At 38.9% G+C, this 16,351-nt stretch overlaps 1 protein-coding gene across 2 annotated transcripts in view; it reads right to left on the reverse strand.

Annotated features, from left to right (window-relative positions):
- Window positions 1-16,351, reverse strand: part of pde2a (phosphodiesterase 2A) — a 199,049-nt gene that overhangs the window by 127,900 nt on the left and 54,798 nt on the right. The window contains exons 1-2 of one of the 2 annotated variants that reach the window (XM_008425457.2): window positions 12,529-12,723; window positions 12,228-12,318 (exon numbers count right to left, since the gene is read on the reverse strand). In XM_008425457.2, coding sequence (XP_008423679.1) covers window positions 12,228-12,318; window positions 12,529-12,563 — 126 coding nt within the window. In that variant the 5' untranslated portion in view covers window positions 12,564-12,723. Of the gene's footprint in view, window positions 1-12,227; window positions 12,319-12,528; window positions 12,724-16,351 lie in introns of those variants that run through there. The other variant, XM_008425456.2, reaches the window with a different exon arrangement.

The raw sequence follows: 16,351 nt of genomic DNA on the forward strand, positions 1-16,351 counted from the left end.
ATATATAGTGAGGGACGGTAAAGGATATTCCTATTCCAACAGCTACAGAAAATAAGTCAAAGTTTTGCTCCTCATTTCAGACCGTCTGCTGCAATCTCAGTTTGATCTAGCGACTAAACGTCGATTCAATGCATGAACCTTCATGGGCTCCATCATGGGGGTTCTAAATTGGCACGGCCATTTCCCAGCTGAAAGACTCAAAGTTTTTTTCTTCTTAACAAGACTGATCTGATAAGGCCAAACTTTCTTTTCCTCAACTTGGATTAAAGCAGTACCCACAGTTTTGTGGCATGGCTCTTACTGGCAGAAGTCTTTTGAGTCTTTGAGAAAGCACAGAGGCAGAGAGGAAAGAGTAACATATTGATAAAACAACGAATGGTGGTTTTGCGATATGCTCCAAACAACACAATCTCATCATTTCTTAAGAAAGTCGCCTGGTTCTCAGAATATTCATGACTATATGAATATGGCAGCACTGATGTTCTATTGCAAGGCAACACTTCATAAGAGTAAACACCACTGTTGAAGTATGTACACACTTTTACAGTTGACGCATGGACATTGGTGTTTGAACACTTTTGCATCCAGAGCACTGCTCATTTTTACATTGAGTGTCCGCAGAGATGTAAAAGCTCATATTTCCTTTTCAGTTAACTGTCAGTCTCTCCACAGGGATATCTAAAAGCCACTTGCACATCTCTGTGTATCCCTCTTGATACAGCAGAGCTTTTAAAGTAAAAAGTGCACAAGCCTGATGGAGTCTGACCTCTGGGCCTGTATAGGAAATTTCAAGTGTAAGTTGTGCGTGTGTGTGCGTGGGTGGCTATACACGTGGAAAGTGGAAGATCGATTTCCATTAATAGCAGAATTGGATCATATAAGTATAAGCAAGCCAGTCATCCAGGATCTAAAAAGAGATTAAAAAAAACCATGCCTACATGTGAACACGCCTACCTGTAGATGGAAACGCATTCTGGGAACATGCAAACCTGCCAACCTTCACACACAAGTTCATTATGAGACACATGCCCACACAAAGACACACAGAAACTTGTGTTGGGTGTATTAACTCTTATCTGGAAGAATACAAAGGTATGCCAGAGATACATGAAGGTCAAATACTCCTGGGCAAGAACAGTGCAACATGTCCACCCAAAGCGGCACATAAATGGACAGCAGCAAAAAGAGAGTCAAAGAGACACGCCCCCCCTCTTTTGGTTCCCTTCCTCTGGGAAATCACACGCTGACACCTCCTCCCTGGCTGTTCTTTCACACACTTCCTCGGTTCTTTTCTTTGCCACTAACCTTTTGTTCTCTTTTCTATTCAAGTGTTCATTCAGTAATGTTCAATTACTTCAACAGAAGGGCTGCAACTTAAGAACAGAGTAAGGGAGGCACCAAACCTGGAAGTAAATGGAGGCTGCATCTATCCATCAATCTAACCACCCAGCCTCCTATCCATGTTCTGCTTTTCCCCCCACATGTTGCTGTCCTTGTGCTTCAGTATCTGTCTATTACTCATGCTGCTTCTCTCCTGCCTCTGCACTCACTTTTTTATCCAACTTGGCCTTGATGACGTCGAGCTCCTACAGCGCTGCCAGATGAAGAGAGAACCAACTATTCTTTTTGGTAAAAAAAAAAAAGAAAAAAAAAAGAGCGTAGGCAGGCCACCCACCTGAAGAAGTTTTGGATGATTTTTTTTTTTTTGCACTGGCATATAAAACAGCAAAGAGATGCTCCAAGTTTTTTTTGGTTTTGTTTGAAGGTTGTTTTTCTGTAGCATATGGAGGAGGTGGATAAAAGAGAAGCAGAGAAGATGAGGCGTATAAGATTCTATATATGTACTGTGATGATTTTGCAGTGTTTCTATAATTGCTACCTATTTACAAGCTAATGATCACTTCTAGAAATCTCACTTAATATACTGCATATACTGTCATTAGAATGACTTAGACTTAAAAAAAAATACAATGCATTAGTCTCAGTAACATGACAGTTTAATGTAAACCTTAGAAAAAGTTCTAAATTATGTTTTCTGTTTCCTCCTTGTGAGCAAGTCTGCGTTTCTTTGAGCATGCTGGATTTGAAAATATTGAGTGTTTTGCAAATCTTAGTTTGGAGTGTCTACATTCTCTGCATAATACATGCTGTGACTGATGCTTACATTTAGTTACACTGACCTTCCAAACTGTGTTAGACATAATTTGGACATAAAAAATAACATAAGATGCTTATAACAGACTAAAACAATAACTGTCATAAAAATTATATTTTGAATGAGTTTGATGATTTTAAAAAGAACTCTGAACTGTTGTTGCTTCTTTGAAAATAAGCAACAAAAGTGTTTGATTTCAATTACAAAGACAGCAGGTTATTAGAAAACAAAACTGATGACTTATCAATGTTTTTTTGTTTGTTTTGTTTTGTACGTAGCTTGAAAATAATGATGTGCCTTTGGCCAGATAAAAGCCATCTCCCAGGGTCACTTTTCTTATTGTTGCCCCAGAGCCAAGGAACTCACTTGTTAAAGTTAATTGTACAGTTAAAGGAATGCAGGCAGCACAGAAGAAGAATAGATGAGTCCTTCACTAACATACCAAATGAAACGAACATTTTTTTCTGAATGAACACCTAACAATGCTGAAGTGTGGTTGGAACATTTTTGAAGTTAATTAAAACTGCAGATACTTCAGCAAAAGTTTTGGTTGTCATGGATTTATTGGTCTCATTTTCTGTCTCCTCACAGTTTGAAAAATAAAGAGCAGAAAAGAAAGAAGAAACCAAGATTGCACAAAGATTAGTCAGACACATTTCACTGCAGCATAATAAACCACTTTTCCAAGTTGATAAATACTTCAAACGTGATAAACCTATGTATGAAACATTCTTGAACGTATACATCTCAATGTGATGAGTCAATAGTATCCTTATTGACTCACCACCCCCTGCTATATTTAAGGTAGTCATCCACTGTTTGCCAGATGTTTCAGTCAGCACGGTGGCAATTTGGCTGGGCAATATGTTTTTAAAAATCTTTGTGCATTTTTTCCCCTCCGAATTAATCCTGTTTACTTTCCACTATAGTCCCAAACAACAACCAGAAGCTGGCCTGCAGGTAACATTGCAACAAAAGAAGGTAAATGCTCCTCAGCTATGCCTTCTATCTAAATCAATTTAGACAAGTTAAAATATTTTTGTCAACAAAATAATGGGCTATATGGAGATTAAGCTTAATAAGACAGGTTACATCGTACTGTTACAAAGCCAGAGACTTTCACAAATATTTTATTCACACACGGGCAAGTTGTTCACATTAGGATGAAAGTAAGGAAATTTGTGTTTGTTCATTTATTTCTTTGCTGAAACAATGTGTCTTGCCAATTGAATGCTTGCTTATGTCCCTTTAAAAAGGACCACTTTCAGAAAACAAAATGCTTTTGAGCAGCAGGGTTGTGCAAAACCTCAAAAAGTACCCCAAAAAAACAGGTACCCTGTACATATTTATAGTGTAGTTTAAAATCCAACAATGAATCTTATAATATCTGCTGAATGTTTTTAGCCTTATTCGTGAAAAGAACACATGAACATAGAAAAAGTTTGTTTACCAGAAGGAAACGCAGAGCTCCACTGCCAGTGGTCAAATTGAAGGGAAGGACAAGAACAATGCATTTTGAGCCAACAACCTCTATTCTGTAATGGTTGTGATCCCAAAAAAACAACAACAACAAAAAAACAAGCTGTGAGACATTTCCAGCAGTCACAGAAATACAATTTAAAGAAAACAAGATCTCCTCTGAGTGAGTACTTCTAAAACGTGAAAAGTTCTGTTGAGGGGAAAAAAGTAAAAAACACATTTTGTCCAGAATTTTCCTCTCCTCTAATATGATTTCATCAGATTTTGGTCAGAAAAAAGGTAATCAGCTGGCTAAAAAAGTAGATTTCTATGTTCTTAGCTTTTTTTTCTGCAACAACTGGAATTTCTTGCATCTCCCTGAATTGCTTATTTTGACCACAAACTCAGCGATCTGATAAGGAATCCATCGAGATAAGCTATCCGAGTAACTGATGAATCCTCAAATGCCTACTTTGATTCTTGAGAGTTAAGCAAGTCACCAGAGGGCTTTGACAGCACTATCCGACAATGGTGTGTGTTTGCGCATGCAAGCAAACGTCACACTCACCAACACGCAAGGAAAGCGAGGGAAAGCACTTGTTCAATATCCTGCAGGGATACACTTGAGATAAAATTCAGCAGCACTAAATAATGCAGTCCATTTATCAAAGGGGAAAAAAATGCTAACCCTGACACATACACATGCAGGTATACAGCACTCTCAGAGGATTTTTGTGAAGTGAAGGTGCCCTTGCGTCTGTGGTCATTCATCACAGTATGTGATCCAAAGCGCCGTGGCAGGCAAAGCACGACCGTCTGTGCTGCGCTAAGTTCCTCTTTGGGCTTGAACCTCTCAGCGCATAATGCAACGTTGCGCTCCCGTAATGTAAAACATCCACCCAGCTGTGCTTGGATTCACATCATTCAGCCGCAGCGAGCCCTTCAACGGTAAGGACGCCAATGGGATCAAACAACGGGACTTGATGGGCCCAATAAATGAATGCTGAATTTCAAAGTTGCAGAAAATAAATGAAGACTTTTTTTTTTTTTGCTTTACTTTTATCATCATCAAAAAGTTTAGAGGTATTTATCACTTAGAAACATAGAAGGGCTGCAATGAACTCCTGAAATATAGATAAAACACAAGTAACACAGGTGAGTTTATACACTGTGAATCATCTGGATGTTGAACTATAGAAATGTAGAGCTCTATGTTATAAATATGTAATAAATATATGTTTTTTACAGTTTGTTATTGCAATATGCTTTAAACAATATTTCATTTATTACAGGTTTATAACTTTTGTTTCATACTCTTACAATATAAACATATTGTTATAAAATAATGTTTTCCAAACATGAAAATCATATGAAACACAAAATCTAAATCATATTTCACAGTAATAACAGAGTTGGAATTTGAACTTTATTTTAAAGAAGTTACTCAAATGCATTTTTTGGAATCAGCATAAAATGATCCGATATCATATGTCCTACATTCTAGGGACTGAGGCAGAAGTCAAGAGATGCCTTTTTGTATTTTCAAGCCACGACAAACGCGTCTTTCTACAATGTAAAAAAAAAGAAAAAAAAATCACTACATTTTTGTGATCATGTAGTGATCTCACTCCTCACTACATGAGGAGTGAGATCCTGCACAGGCTGCAGGATCTCACAACCTGCAGCCTGTGAATATTTATTAATATCAATAGGTTCAAAAATAACTTTCTGACAACCTTACCACTGAAGTGCAGTCAAATCCTCATAAGCAAAAAACAGTGATCATGTAAAGGAAAACATTTCTACTGCCTCTGTAGGGGGCAGTTCTGGTTTCTGATGCTGATGTTTGTTAGAACAACAATGCTGGTCAGAACCACAGAATAAATTACAGTGTTACAATTTTGTCAGAAATAGTTTGCGTTGTGGCAAATTACACTTAAACTGAGCTCTCCACCCAGAACTTTTAAATCCCTGGGTAAGGAGCCGGTCCGTTTGGTCTCCAAGCAACTGATCTCACAAGATTTTTTTTACTCGATTTCTTTTTCTGCTTTGTGTTTCCTCCTGATCGCCTTCTCCTCACTTGATAAATCCCAATGCAAACCTTCATATTATGAAGATGGAGACTTTAAGATGGAGACTTTGCTATCAGTACTTTCTTCAAGAGCAGCCATTGCACCCTTTCAGGTGCCTTGCTTTATTTCTTCCCCATAGACGACATGAATAACAATATAGCTATTATGAGCTACAAGGCTGTGCCCAATTGTGGTTGTAGTAACTTTGCTCAGTGATGTTCAAGGAGATGGTGTTTAAATTGCTGTATGTTAAATTTTCTAAAATGATAGGAAGTCCAGAAAAAAAATGTTGCTTACTATCGAAGAATCGAACAGCATCGCTACCACTTTAGATGTAAAAAATAAACGGTGGCAACCACCTCCAGGATAAGCTGCCTGGACTCTTCAACCAGAAGCAGCTTTTTGGATCATAAAAAGAGATTCTAACCACATGAATAAATCTGAATACATGCTTGCATTGAAAAAAGATTTGATCTGAAGTGAAACTATGACATTTGGTAAATGAAAACCTCAAATAAATAATTATTCTCCTCAAGTACAGACATAGAACTCCACAGAGACGTCCACTCAACTAGGTCAACCAGCAATGGGCTCCAGACCAACTGAAGTGCCTCCCAGTTTGCCTTTCGCCATCACCAAACGCACGATCGATTCAAGCTGTCATCTCGCTGCACATTTTCCCCGTTTTGCTCCAGTGCAGCCTCTGCTCATGCATGTCACATCTCACCGGTAATCATCGGACCCCTCGAGGGATTGAAATCGAAGAATGACTCCAAAAATTGAGGAACATTATGGATTCTGCACCCAGTAGTTTCATCCAGCACACCAGAGATCAATGCAATAAAACCCAAGTGTGGGAGCGCATACTTGGTGGATATTATCTGTCAGACTCTCAAGATTTGGAGTTTCACTGGGCTAAATTGTTGTGTATTAAAAAGATAAAGCAAGGAAATCAGAGCTTCTGTTGCCATTAAGCAGATAGGATCTATTCGAGGTTGCACGTAAAGGAAGCTGCAGTTATATAAAGTTGTAACACTTCTCTGCAACTCAAACTCTTTGCATCAACACCATTACATTTCCACTTTCAAGTCTGACCGAGGTGTAATTTGGTGCATACGAAGGAAATGACATGCTGTTCATTGTCGTCATCTTTTAAAAAAAGCCAAGCTCGAGAGATTTTCACTGGAACAAGTCGTATTAAATCGTACCAGAGAATGCAGCCATAGCAGGCTTCAAGGGCTGAGTAACACAGTAGCTATTCGATGGTGCAAAGTGAGTCACAATCCATTAGCTTACACTGGCACCTGCACCTGGTCACATACTGCATCACACCACAGTATCCTCTGCAAAGAATAGAGATAATTTGTTTTGAACTTAGACTTTGCTCACTTAAACAACAAACCGTAATGGTGTGTTATTGTGCTGGGTTCTGGGCGTACTGCTCACAGCTGCAGCCACACTGCTGCCACACTCACATTAACCATAGGAACAGTGGGGGAGAAAAAAAAAATACTGGAAGTTTTATGCAAGACTGAAAAGGCCACATCAGATTTGAAGGGCAAAGCTGTTGCTTCCTCATGTCTCCCTTCCAGCTGAAAATGCTGGGCATTAGTGGGAGCTCCACTGGTTTATTGAAGTCATATTTTGACAAATCGATTGTTTCTGGTCACCTGCTGCTTTAGTGAAAGGATCTATTTATGTTATTCAATCACTGAAGCAAGCCCTTCTGTGTGTAGACCAAGCTCAAAGTAAAGTGACTGATATTGATAGAGCAATAGCTTTACCAATCACTCAGCCCTGCTTCTGTCTTTTGCTTTCCGTATGCAGTGAACATGTAAACGTTCACAACGTGTGTATGAAAAGTCTACACATCCATGTTAGAAAGTAAGGATCCACTATTTGAAAACCTTTTCCACCTTTAATGTTACAAATAATCTGAACAATGTCATGCAATAACAAATCTGGCAACTTGAGTAAAGAATAACTAACCCACATACGGGCACACAAACGTAAAACAATACTTTCCTGAACCACTAAAATGATTCGATTTCATCATAATGACTTATCAGCACTCACTGTTCACTTGGCAACATTTACCTGCTCCAGCTTTGGAAAAGTTTCCAAATCAGATTGTGACAGACTGTGGGCAGATGTTCACATAGTTTATGTCAGGACTCTGGCAAGTCCATTCTACAACATTAGGTTTCTTCTACTTGTACTCGCAAAGATGCAGAAAATAAAAAATCAATTTATTTCACAGTAGCATAATGCTGCTACCACCAATGTAGTGCTTAGCGCTTTTGCAAGTGTACCTTTTAGAACAGTGGCTAAAAAAATAATGCTTGTTTCTGTCGGATCATGACACATTTTCAAGGTTGCCTGAGATTTTAACCAGACCTGTTTTGCACACATTTGCTTTTGCAAAATGTTAAATATTTACTGGGTTTCTCAATTGTTGACTCTGTGGTGTCTTTTATGACTTTTCATTTTTGTGTTTTTATGACGTAAAGCACTTTGAACAGCCTTGCTGCTGAAATGTGCTTTACAAATAAACTTGATTGGCTGATGTTTGAGTGATTGACTGACTGAATGTCCAGATGTGTGGAAAGCACAGAAGGTCGCTGTGCTTGATCTTGATCTTTCTGCAGCTCCTTTAGTGTTGGCTTTGTTGTGCTCCTCTGACAGTTTTGGAGAAATGTCAAAATTTTTGTAGTTTCTCTGTGGTCTTCAGTCTTTGCATAAAAGCATCTAAATTATTTTTCTGTTGAATCGTACACAATACGTAACATCAAAGGTGGAAAAAAGATTTTAAATAAGTTATGAGAATTTTTTTTTAATTCACACTTCAATCACTTTTAGCCATCAGGGATGTGTACACTTTTTGAACGCACTGTACCTAAGAACGCAACGTATTTAAGAGTAATTATTTTTTTCTTATGCTCATTGGTAACTATATATGCAACATTTTTGTGGTCAGATTTCTTTAATAATTCTAACACAGACGGGCGTGTTGATGCGGGCAGGCAAGGACACGCTTGGCGCCGCTAATGCAACAGTTATGTCTTTATTCCCATAAGAAAAATCTACCTTCATGAGCCTCCAGCTATGAAGTCAGAGCACAGAGAACATTTTCTGCCTGCAGACTGGAAACGATAACACGGCAAGAGGGCAAACTTCAGCAAGCTAAACCTGGTCTCTATGCAGCCGCAACCCTTTCATGTCATTAGGGTTGCACCATCTGGGGCATGATCGCACACAGTTGTTGAACACACAGCAATAATTAAGAGCCTCGTGTTTGTATTTGTTCACTCTGAGTTTTTCAGTCTCAAATATTCAGCTCACAAATAATGTTTTCTTTTCATCAAAGGAAAATGGTGAAACAAGAAAACCTGGTCAGAATGAAAGTTGACATGATGAAGTGCAATAGGAGCTCCACTGACCCACAGGGATGATGAGAAGTATATCGCCACGCTGCAATCAAATGGTTAATTGTTGCAAGATTTGAAACTATAAGTTTCCTCTGTCGGAAACAAATGCTAATAGGAGCCACACAGATTCTCTGACAGTCTAATCCTCACATCTGTTCTGTTGAGGACTGAGCAGAGATTTCCCTGCTGCTTTTACTGCCTGAAAGACTCTGAACATGAACAAACCAACTTCACCGAGTTGTTTAGCATTTATAGCTTCATACTGGCTTTATCTTCACTTTGGTTGACCACTTTATCACATCTTTTTTCTGCTTTGAGCAGAAACCTTTGCTCAATCATTGACAAAGTCTCTCCACATTAAACAGTGTGAACTACATGTTCTTTCACATTGTGGCATATTTTACAAACATCAAAACATATTTAATATTTTCTTTTTCAGCCTATAAACAATTTTCTAAGAAAAAACCCTAACCAGTTTACGAAGTAGTCAAAAAAAAAAAAAAACTGGCCGGTAGTCAGATCATTTATTGTTATATTTAATAATTGAGTTATAAAGCTTTTAAGTCAAAAGCTTGAGCAGAGTTTTGAAACATCTTGCATTTATTGCCCTTAAAATAAAAGATAAAATCATAAAGAGGGTCTCTGTGGAATAATTGTCATCATTTTTGAGCGAGTTTCAGTGTTTTATCTTATGACAACACAAAATGTAAATGATTACAGGTTTTTTTAATGTAAATTATATTGTCTTAATCCTGATCAGAGGCAGAGTTTTGCCACTGTCGCCTTATAGTCAGAAAGTTGTTGGTTTGAATCCTAGTCAGTTCTGTTCTGTGCAGAGTTTGCATGTTTTCTCTCAGAGCTTTTCCAGGTACTCTTAACGTACAAAAATTTGCTTTCTAGCTTAATTGGAGACAGACATCAAGAACTCCATCCACAATCACACTAATTGACAGAAACATATTTAATCGTAATGGGGATCGGATACTTGCATGAACCTCCAGCAGATTTACTGCGTGGTTCACGCTGCACGGTCTCTTTGCTGACCACTACAGTTATTTTATTCTCTCATAGTGTGGATGCACTCAAACACATGAAGTATTCATAACAACAGAAAATCTGCCAACAAAGACAGTTACTGGCTATCCTCAACAGATACAGGCCGATATCTCAGCACAGCTCTTGAATCATACCTGCTTTTTGAAGAAATCCAGCAATAAATAAACATAACGGGATTCATTTGACATGGGCTTAACTTTGCTGGTCCAAATTCGCGCTGTTTCAGCATAGTTTGTGTGTGCGGTTTGCCTGTTCTCTCCGTGGATGTGTGGATTTTCTCTGTGAAGGCTTCCCACATGTTTGGTTATCTGGCGATTATAAATGAATCTCAGGAAGAAGTGTGAGCGTCCTGGGCTGTGTGTCTCTGTGATGGACTAATGGACTGTCCAGAGCGTAAACCTGAATGATGGGGTTGTCCCCCTGTGACTCTGGAAAAGCTGCTACACAGAGATTATGCACCACAGCAGCGAGGTGGTGAGCACTGTTGTCTCCAAATTGTGCGTAGATGTTCTTCAGACTCTCCAGAGTCTTCGATTTCTGAAGTTTTGTTCTGGTGTTGTTCACCTAAAATAAATTCCTTAAACTCTTATGACGCAGATTGAGCAGAACAATTCCCCAAATGACTGAAAAGTCAAAGGCAAGAATCCAAATTACTTCAGTTAAATATTTCAGAAATTTTCTTTAAATTTGCAGAAAAGTGTCCAGAACTAAAGTCTTCATTTTAGTATTTTCCTGCCGATAACAAGTGGGAACTGTTCTCCTTTTAAACAGTTCTTGATGCAGAAGGAGCCAGCATCACATGGTTTTAGGCTGTTTTCGCTGCAACAGCTGCATGCTTACCTGCAGCCAATTCAGAGGACGGTGTTACGGTTCGGCCACACTCCGATGGCGAACAAGCAGCAATGGAGCAACCATAAAAACAAGACGGCACAAGAGAAAGGAATGCAGCTCAACCGGACTTTCAACAAAGCAAGCTCTAAGAGGACCTGACGCGGTGGTGCATTCGGACTGTAACGAAACTAAAAAACACGCAGAAAACATCAGATTATCAGAGAAGAGTGTAAATTTTAGCAGACAAGCACGTGTTGACGGATTTATTAAAGTATTTGCACAAGCAGAACAGGCACACAGCTGCAGAAAGAGACGGTAACACACACATTCGACATCTTACTGTGCAAAGCACAATAGTCTGAACGGATACGTCTTTGCTCTAATATACAAACATGTGCCTGCATCTCAGTAAGCATGCACTGTACTGGATCTAGGTAATTGGATCTAAGCACAACATGTCGACACTGGCACCCAATCAAACGTTTTTTTTTTCTTTTCAATGTCACTGCCGGAATTAAATCCTGCAGCAAAATAAATCAGAAGCTCCTTTTGCGTGCATGCACAAAGACACATGTTATGAGGAAACAAGAAAACAGCAATGCCAACTTTCAGGTACTGGTGTGCTATAGTCATAAAAACACAAGACATCAAAATTAAATTCCATTTTAGTGATCAGCAAGAATGCATGGCTTTAAATGGACAGCACAGAATTCCCTAAAGAGACACAAATCACGGTGCTGAGCTGCGCATTCGCCATTCAGAGAAGTAACCGTCTTTAACTTCCTGTCCTTTATGTCCGTGGATGCTTTATGTTTTATCTTTTCTGCTGTTGTGGGGGCTTTTTGTCTCTCAAACACACAAACCCACGCCCACTCAGAGAGAGAGAGAGAGAGAGAGTGAGAGAGAGAGAGTGAGAGAGAGAAACATCTCTCACTGTTTGGATCCTGAAGGAAAGCTGCAGAAACAGAAGTTTAAACTTACCTCCTCCAGACAGAAGTTTAACATTTGCAAATACAAAAGAAGATGGAGAAGGCTGAAGAGGTGAAGAGGAAAGAAAAGTGTCTGAATGAAGGACGAAGGAAGGGATAAAAGGAAACTAAAAGAATAAAAGTTTTCATTTTTGGAGAATGAGGGGAAAATGTGTTTCTTTTTACATTTGTTCTAGTTGTTGGAAAAACATTTAGGCAAGAAAAACTATGCTGAAGAGGAAAGGAGAGGAGACCCTACCTGGAGCTGTTCGGACAACGTGGTGGACTGCCTGGTGCCCAGAGCCGGGGCTGAACTTTCCTCGGGACGCAGAAACACTTGCTGCCCACGTCTGCAGAGATAAAGAATGATGGTCAGGACCACTTTGTACCTATGTTTCTTGTGTGGCTTCTGTTTCTTCACAAGTTTAAAGTCAGCTGGAGGATGTCTTGTTGATAAGCCGGATTGTTGGCAACTTATCTTGTCCGAGAAGTGGAGGGAGGAATGTGAAGGTGTGAAGGAATCTGTGTGAAATGTGTGCATGTGTGTGTGAAGCCCTTACAGGTCCTTTGCTTTCTTCCTCTCGAGCGCAGTCATGTCATCTCCACCTGTCGCAACGCAGAGAGAGCGCCGGAGTCACACACACATCCACACACACACAGCTGCACAGCAATGCACTCACTCGCGCCGGCAGGCTGAGACACACACTGGTGTGCTAACACCATGAGCGGCAACACATAGAGCCGATAGTGAAGGCAGTCCCTCCTCCTCCTCCTCTCTCCTCCCACCTCTCTCTCTCTGTGTGTCTCTCTCACTGCTCCTCCTCTGGGTCTTACTGCCTCTCTATGCTTCACCTCCTCACTGTGAGGACACACAGTGCTTCGTAAGAAAAAATAAATAAATAAAAAAACAATCACATTTTGTCGGGTTGAAATCACAAACTTCAGAAAATTTAAATAAGGTATAAGTGATAGACCAACACAAAGTAGAATGTAATCGGAAAGTGGAAGAAAATTATATATAGTTTTCAACTGTTGTTAAAATCATCTGAATAGTGTGACATGCATTTAGATTTGTTGTCGGTCATGTGCTCTATGGTGCAGTTTCAGCTCCCACATGAAAACTATTGCACATTCAGTAGCTGTAGCCATACCTAGCTGTGTGTTGGTCTTTTGCAGAAAACACGAATATATTGAAGTTTGATGTTGTAAAATAAGAGGTATTACTATTCTTGCAAGTTCAAGATTCTTTAGTTTTCCCAAGGAAGCAATGTAGCCATAAATAAAAACATAATAACCTGCATCAACATAGCTATAAAAAAAAAATCACAAGACTGATCACAGCAAGGATAAACGAGTTTTCCGTTCTATTAGTCCTGGATTTCTGCCTCAGATATCTGGCTGTTGTGGATCAATGAGGTTACAAAAAGAGATTCTGTGTGAACCTTAACAAAAATTACAAGGTTAGAATGAGCAAATGATCTCTCTCCATGGAAAGTAAGTAGAAGCATAACTTTTGCCACACAAGTTCTCACCCACATCCACTTCCACATCCGATTATTTCAAAGGTGTTTTCAACCTAGTTTGCAATTTGAGTCGGAGAATGAAGTTGTGTCTTGTCGACACCTTTTGATGATGAACGGATCGCAGTAGTTGCACACCACTGATGCATTCCTGACGGCTCGTATTCTAAACGTGATGTCAAAGACCCGAGTAAATGCAAGTTAAGAGGAGGAACACGCTGTGACGGGTGAAGATTTGATATCATCCACATTCGGGAAACCACAACTTTTGGCTGTGAATAAAAATGTGCACATTTTTTTTTTTTTTTTTTTTAATGCACAAATTGAGTGAGTTAATTTTAGCACTGCTGTCACCATCTTTTATTTCCTCCCATTTTACATGCTTAATGTGTATCTGGCCAGCTTGGGGTGGAAGTTTCATGCCATTTGCACTGTGTAAGACTTCCCCCAAGTGGTCAAATAACTATCAGCTGAATTACACTAAAGTATTTTTGCGGTATTTTGAGTATTTCAGATTTAGATTTTTTGAATTGGTATTTTCGTCTATCATGTCTCACACTCCAATCTTACATTTTGCGCCTTCTGAACACTATTGTGGCAAATGTATACATGCAGAAAAAGTTGTTATGTAGAGCAGTCTTACCTGGCTAATTAAATCTTTGTTGGTGCAGACCGAGCATGTGCATAGTATGCTGTGACATTTAGTAGTATTATTTGGTTCTTCCTGCCACATTAATTAGCACAGTAATTCTTAATTTCGATGTGTGTATAAGTTATGCACATTGTAGAGCTCATGTAACAGAATTTCACGCAACAACATACCTGTGTGTCAACTTCTGTAACACTACTTAGGATAATAATGCTTCCGTGCATGCGACATAGAAAAACATATTAAAGCATTAATAATATTTTGCCTATTGGATTTATTATTTCAAAAGTATGATTGCATCACACGCCTAGTACCACTGGTACTAATATTTTTTTTTAAGTTTTGATTCCTATGATGTGTTATTTTGTAACACTCTTTAAATGTTAATGCAAGAAATAACCACAGCCAAACAAATATTAAAGGCAACGTATTCGTTTTGATTCCTGACACAAGAGTAATGGAGACTTGGGTGCAGCTTTGCAACAATCAGTCACATTTAGACCAGTGATGGGTGAAGGGGAAAAATATTGATTATCTCATTACAATGGCACCTGGCAATGGGCAAGAGGCATTAGTCAGCAAGTGAGCATTTTGCCCCTGATGTTGATGTGCAGGAAACAGAAAAGGTAAATGGGGTTTCTATTCTATGAGAGTCGTGGAGCTTTTTGCATTTGGATTCCCTGTTTAGTTTGTGCTCCCTGATCTAAAGCCCCCAAATGAAACACATTTTGGTTATCGATGTTTAGATTACTGTCAATATGTTTGAAACTCGTTTCAAGTTACAATTTAATCATTGATAGTAACATTTCTGGATGGCTTGATTTAAACTTTTTTTTTTCTATCTAGAAAAAAAAGAGCATCGATCTCTATTGTTGACTTGTTTAAATCCAGCCCAGTTTAGGGCACAGACCCAAAGGGTTTACTTTCAGGAAAAACAAGTAATTCAATTTTATGTAATTAAGTGCTTAAGCAACACAAAGCAAATCTGTCAGCAGTATTTAGTTGTTTTGGTGCACTGTCAGAGTTGATTTCTTTCTAAAATGTATCTAAACTAATACAATTTCAAAATGGGGCATTTTAAACTCTTATCTTGCTCGCACTGTTGCAATATGTGAGGTTAATTGGGGCTGCACGTTAGAAAGCAGCTATTTACTAATGTCTGCCAGGATGTTGTTAGAGCCAATATGTTTATCCATAAATGTTCCAACTTATTAGTAGGCAGGTCTCACTTTCCCTTTCTAGGCGTTTTAATTTCAGAAACTACCATAGCTGTGTAACGTTCAGCGTCTCCTAGGAATAGAGCATAATTATGAGACAATGTGCTTTCCGTAGTAGCTGAGGAGAAAGCGAACATGTGCAGAGCTCTTTATGCAGTGAGATGACTGCAGGTGAATATATTAAGAGCTTTAAGCCGGAGATCACAGACCGTGATTTTAACCCAAAAGGATCATCGTACCAACCCGTCCCAGCCTGACTGCTTCATCAGTTGATATAGACTGATGAAGATTTTAGTCCTCACTGCAAAAGGAGGATTTTAGTCCTCACTGCAAAATAAAGCTTTTTAATAAACCCCATCAGATGTGTTACTATGCCAAACTTTCAAGCCTGGAGTGATGCAAGAAGATTCAATGTTTCAAAACCATCCATCCATTTGTGCTGATCAGGTCCCCGGGGTAACAGCAGCCATATCCAGGAGGCGTCCTGATTAAACACCTTAAGCACCTCAGCTGACTCCTTTTAAAGTGGAGGAGTAATGGCGCTAAACCATGTGCCAAAATTTCTTGCCCTATACAGCTCTGGAAAAAAAACTTAAGAGACTACTTAAAATGATCAGTTTCTCTGATTTTGCCTTTTATAGGTATACGTTTGTGTAAAATGAACATTGTTCTTTTATTCTATGAACTACTGACAACATGTCTCTGAAATTCCAAGCAGAAATTTTGTTTTTATTTGCAGAAAACTAGAAATGGTCAAAATAATGAAGAAGATGCAGAGCTTTCAGACCTCGACAAATGCAAATGAAACAAGCTCATATTAATTTGGAAACAGCAGTATTGATGTTTTAACTCAGGAAGAGTTCAAAAATCAATATTTGGTGGAATAACCATGAAGTTTTTATTGAAGTTCAATGCAGTGGGCTCTTCATTTTTTTCCAGAGCTGTACATTTGGCTGACGTATCTTAGTTGGAGATATCATTCGCATAAAAAAATATT

Source organism: Poecilia reticulata, linkage group LG13, assembly GCF_000633615.1.
Source record: "Poecilia reticulata strain Guanapo linkage group LG13, Guppy_female_1.0+MT, whole genome shotgun sequence".
Lineage (NCBI taxonomy): Eukaryota > Metazoa > Chordata > Actinopteri > Cyprinodontiformes > Poeciliidae > Poecilia > Poecilia reticulata.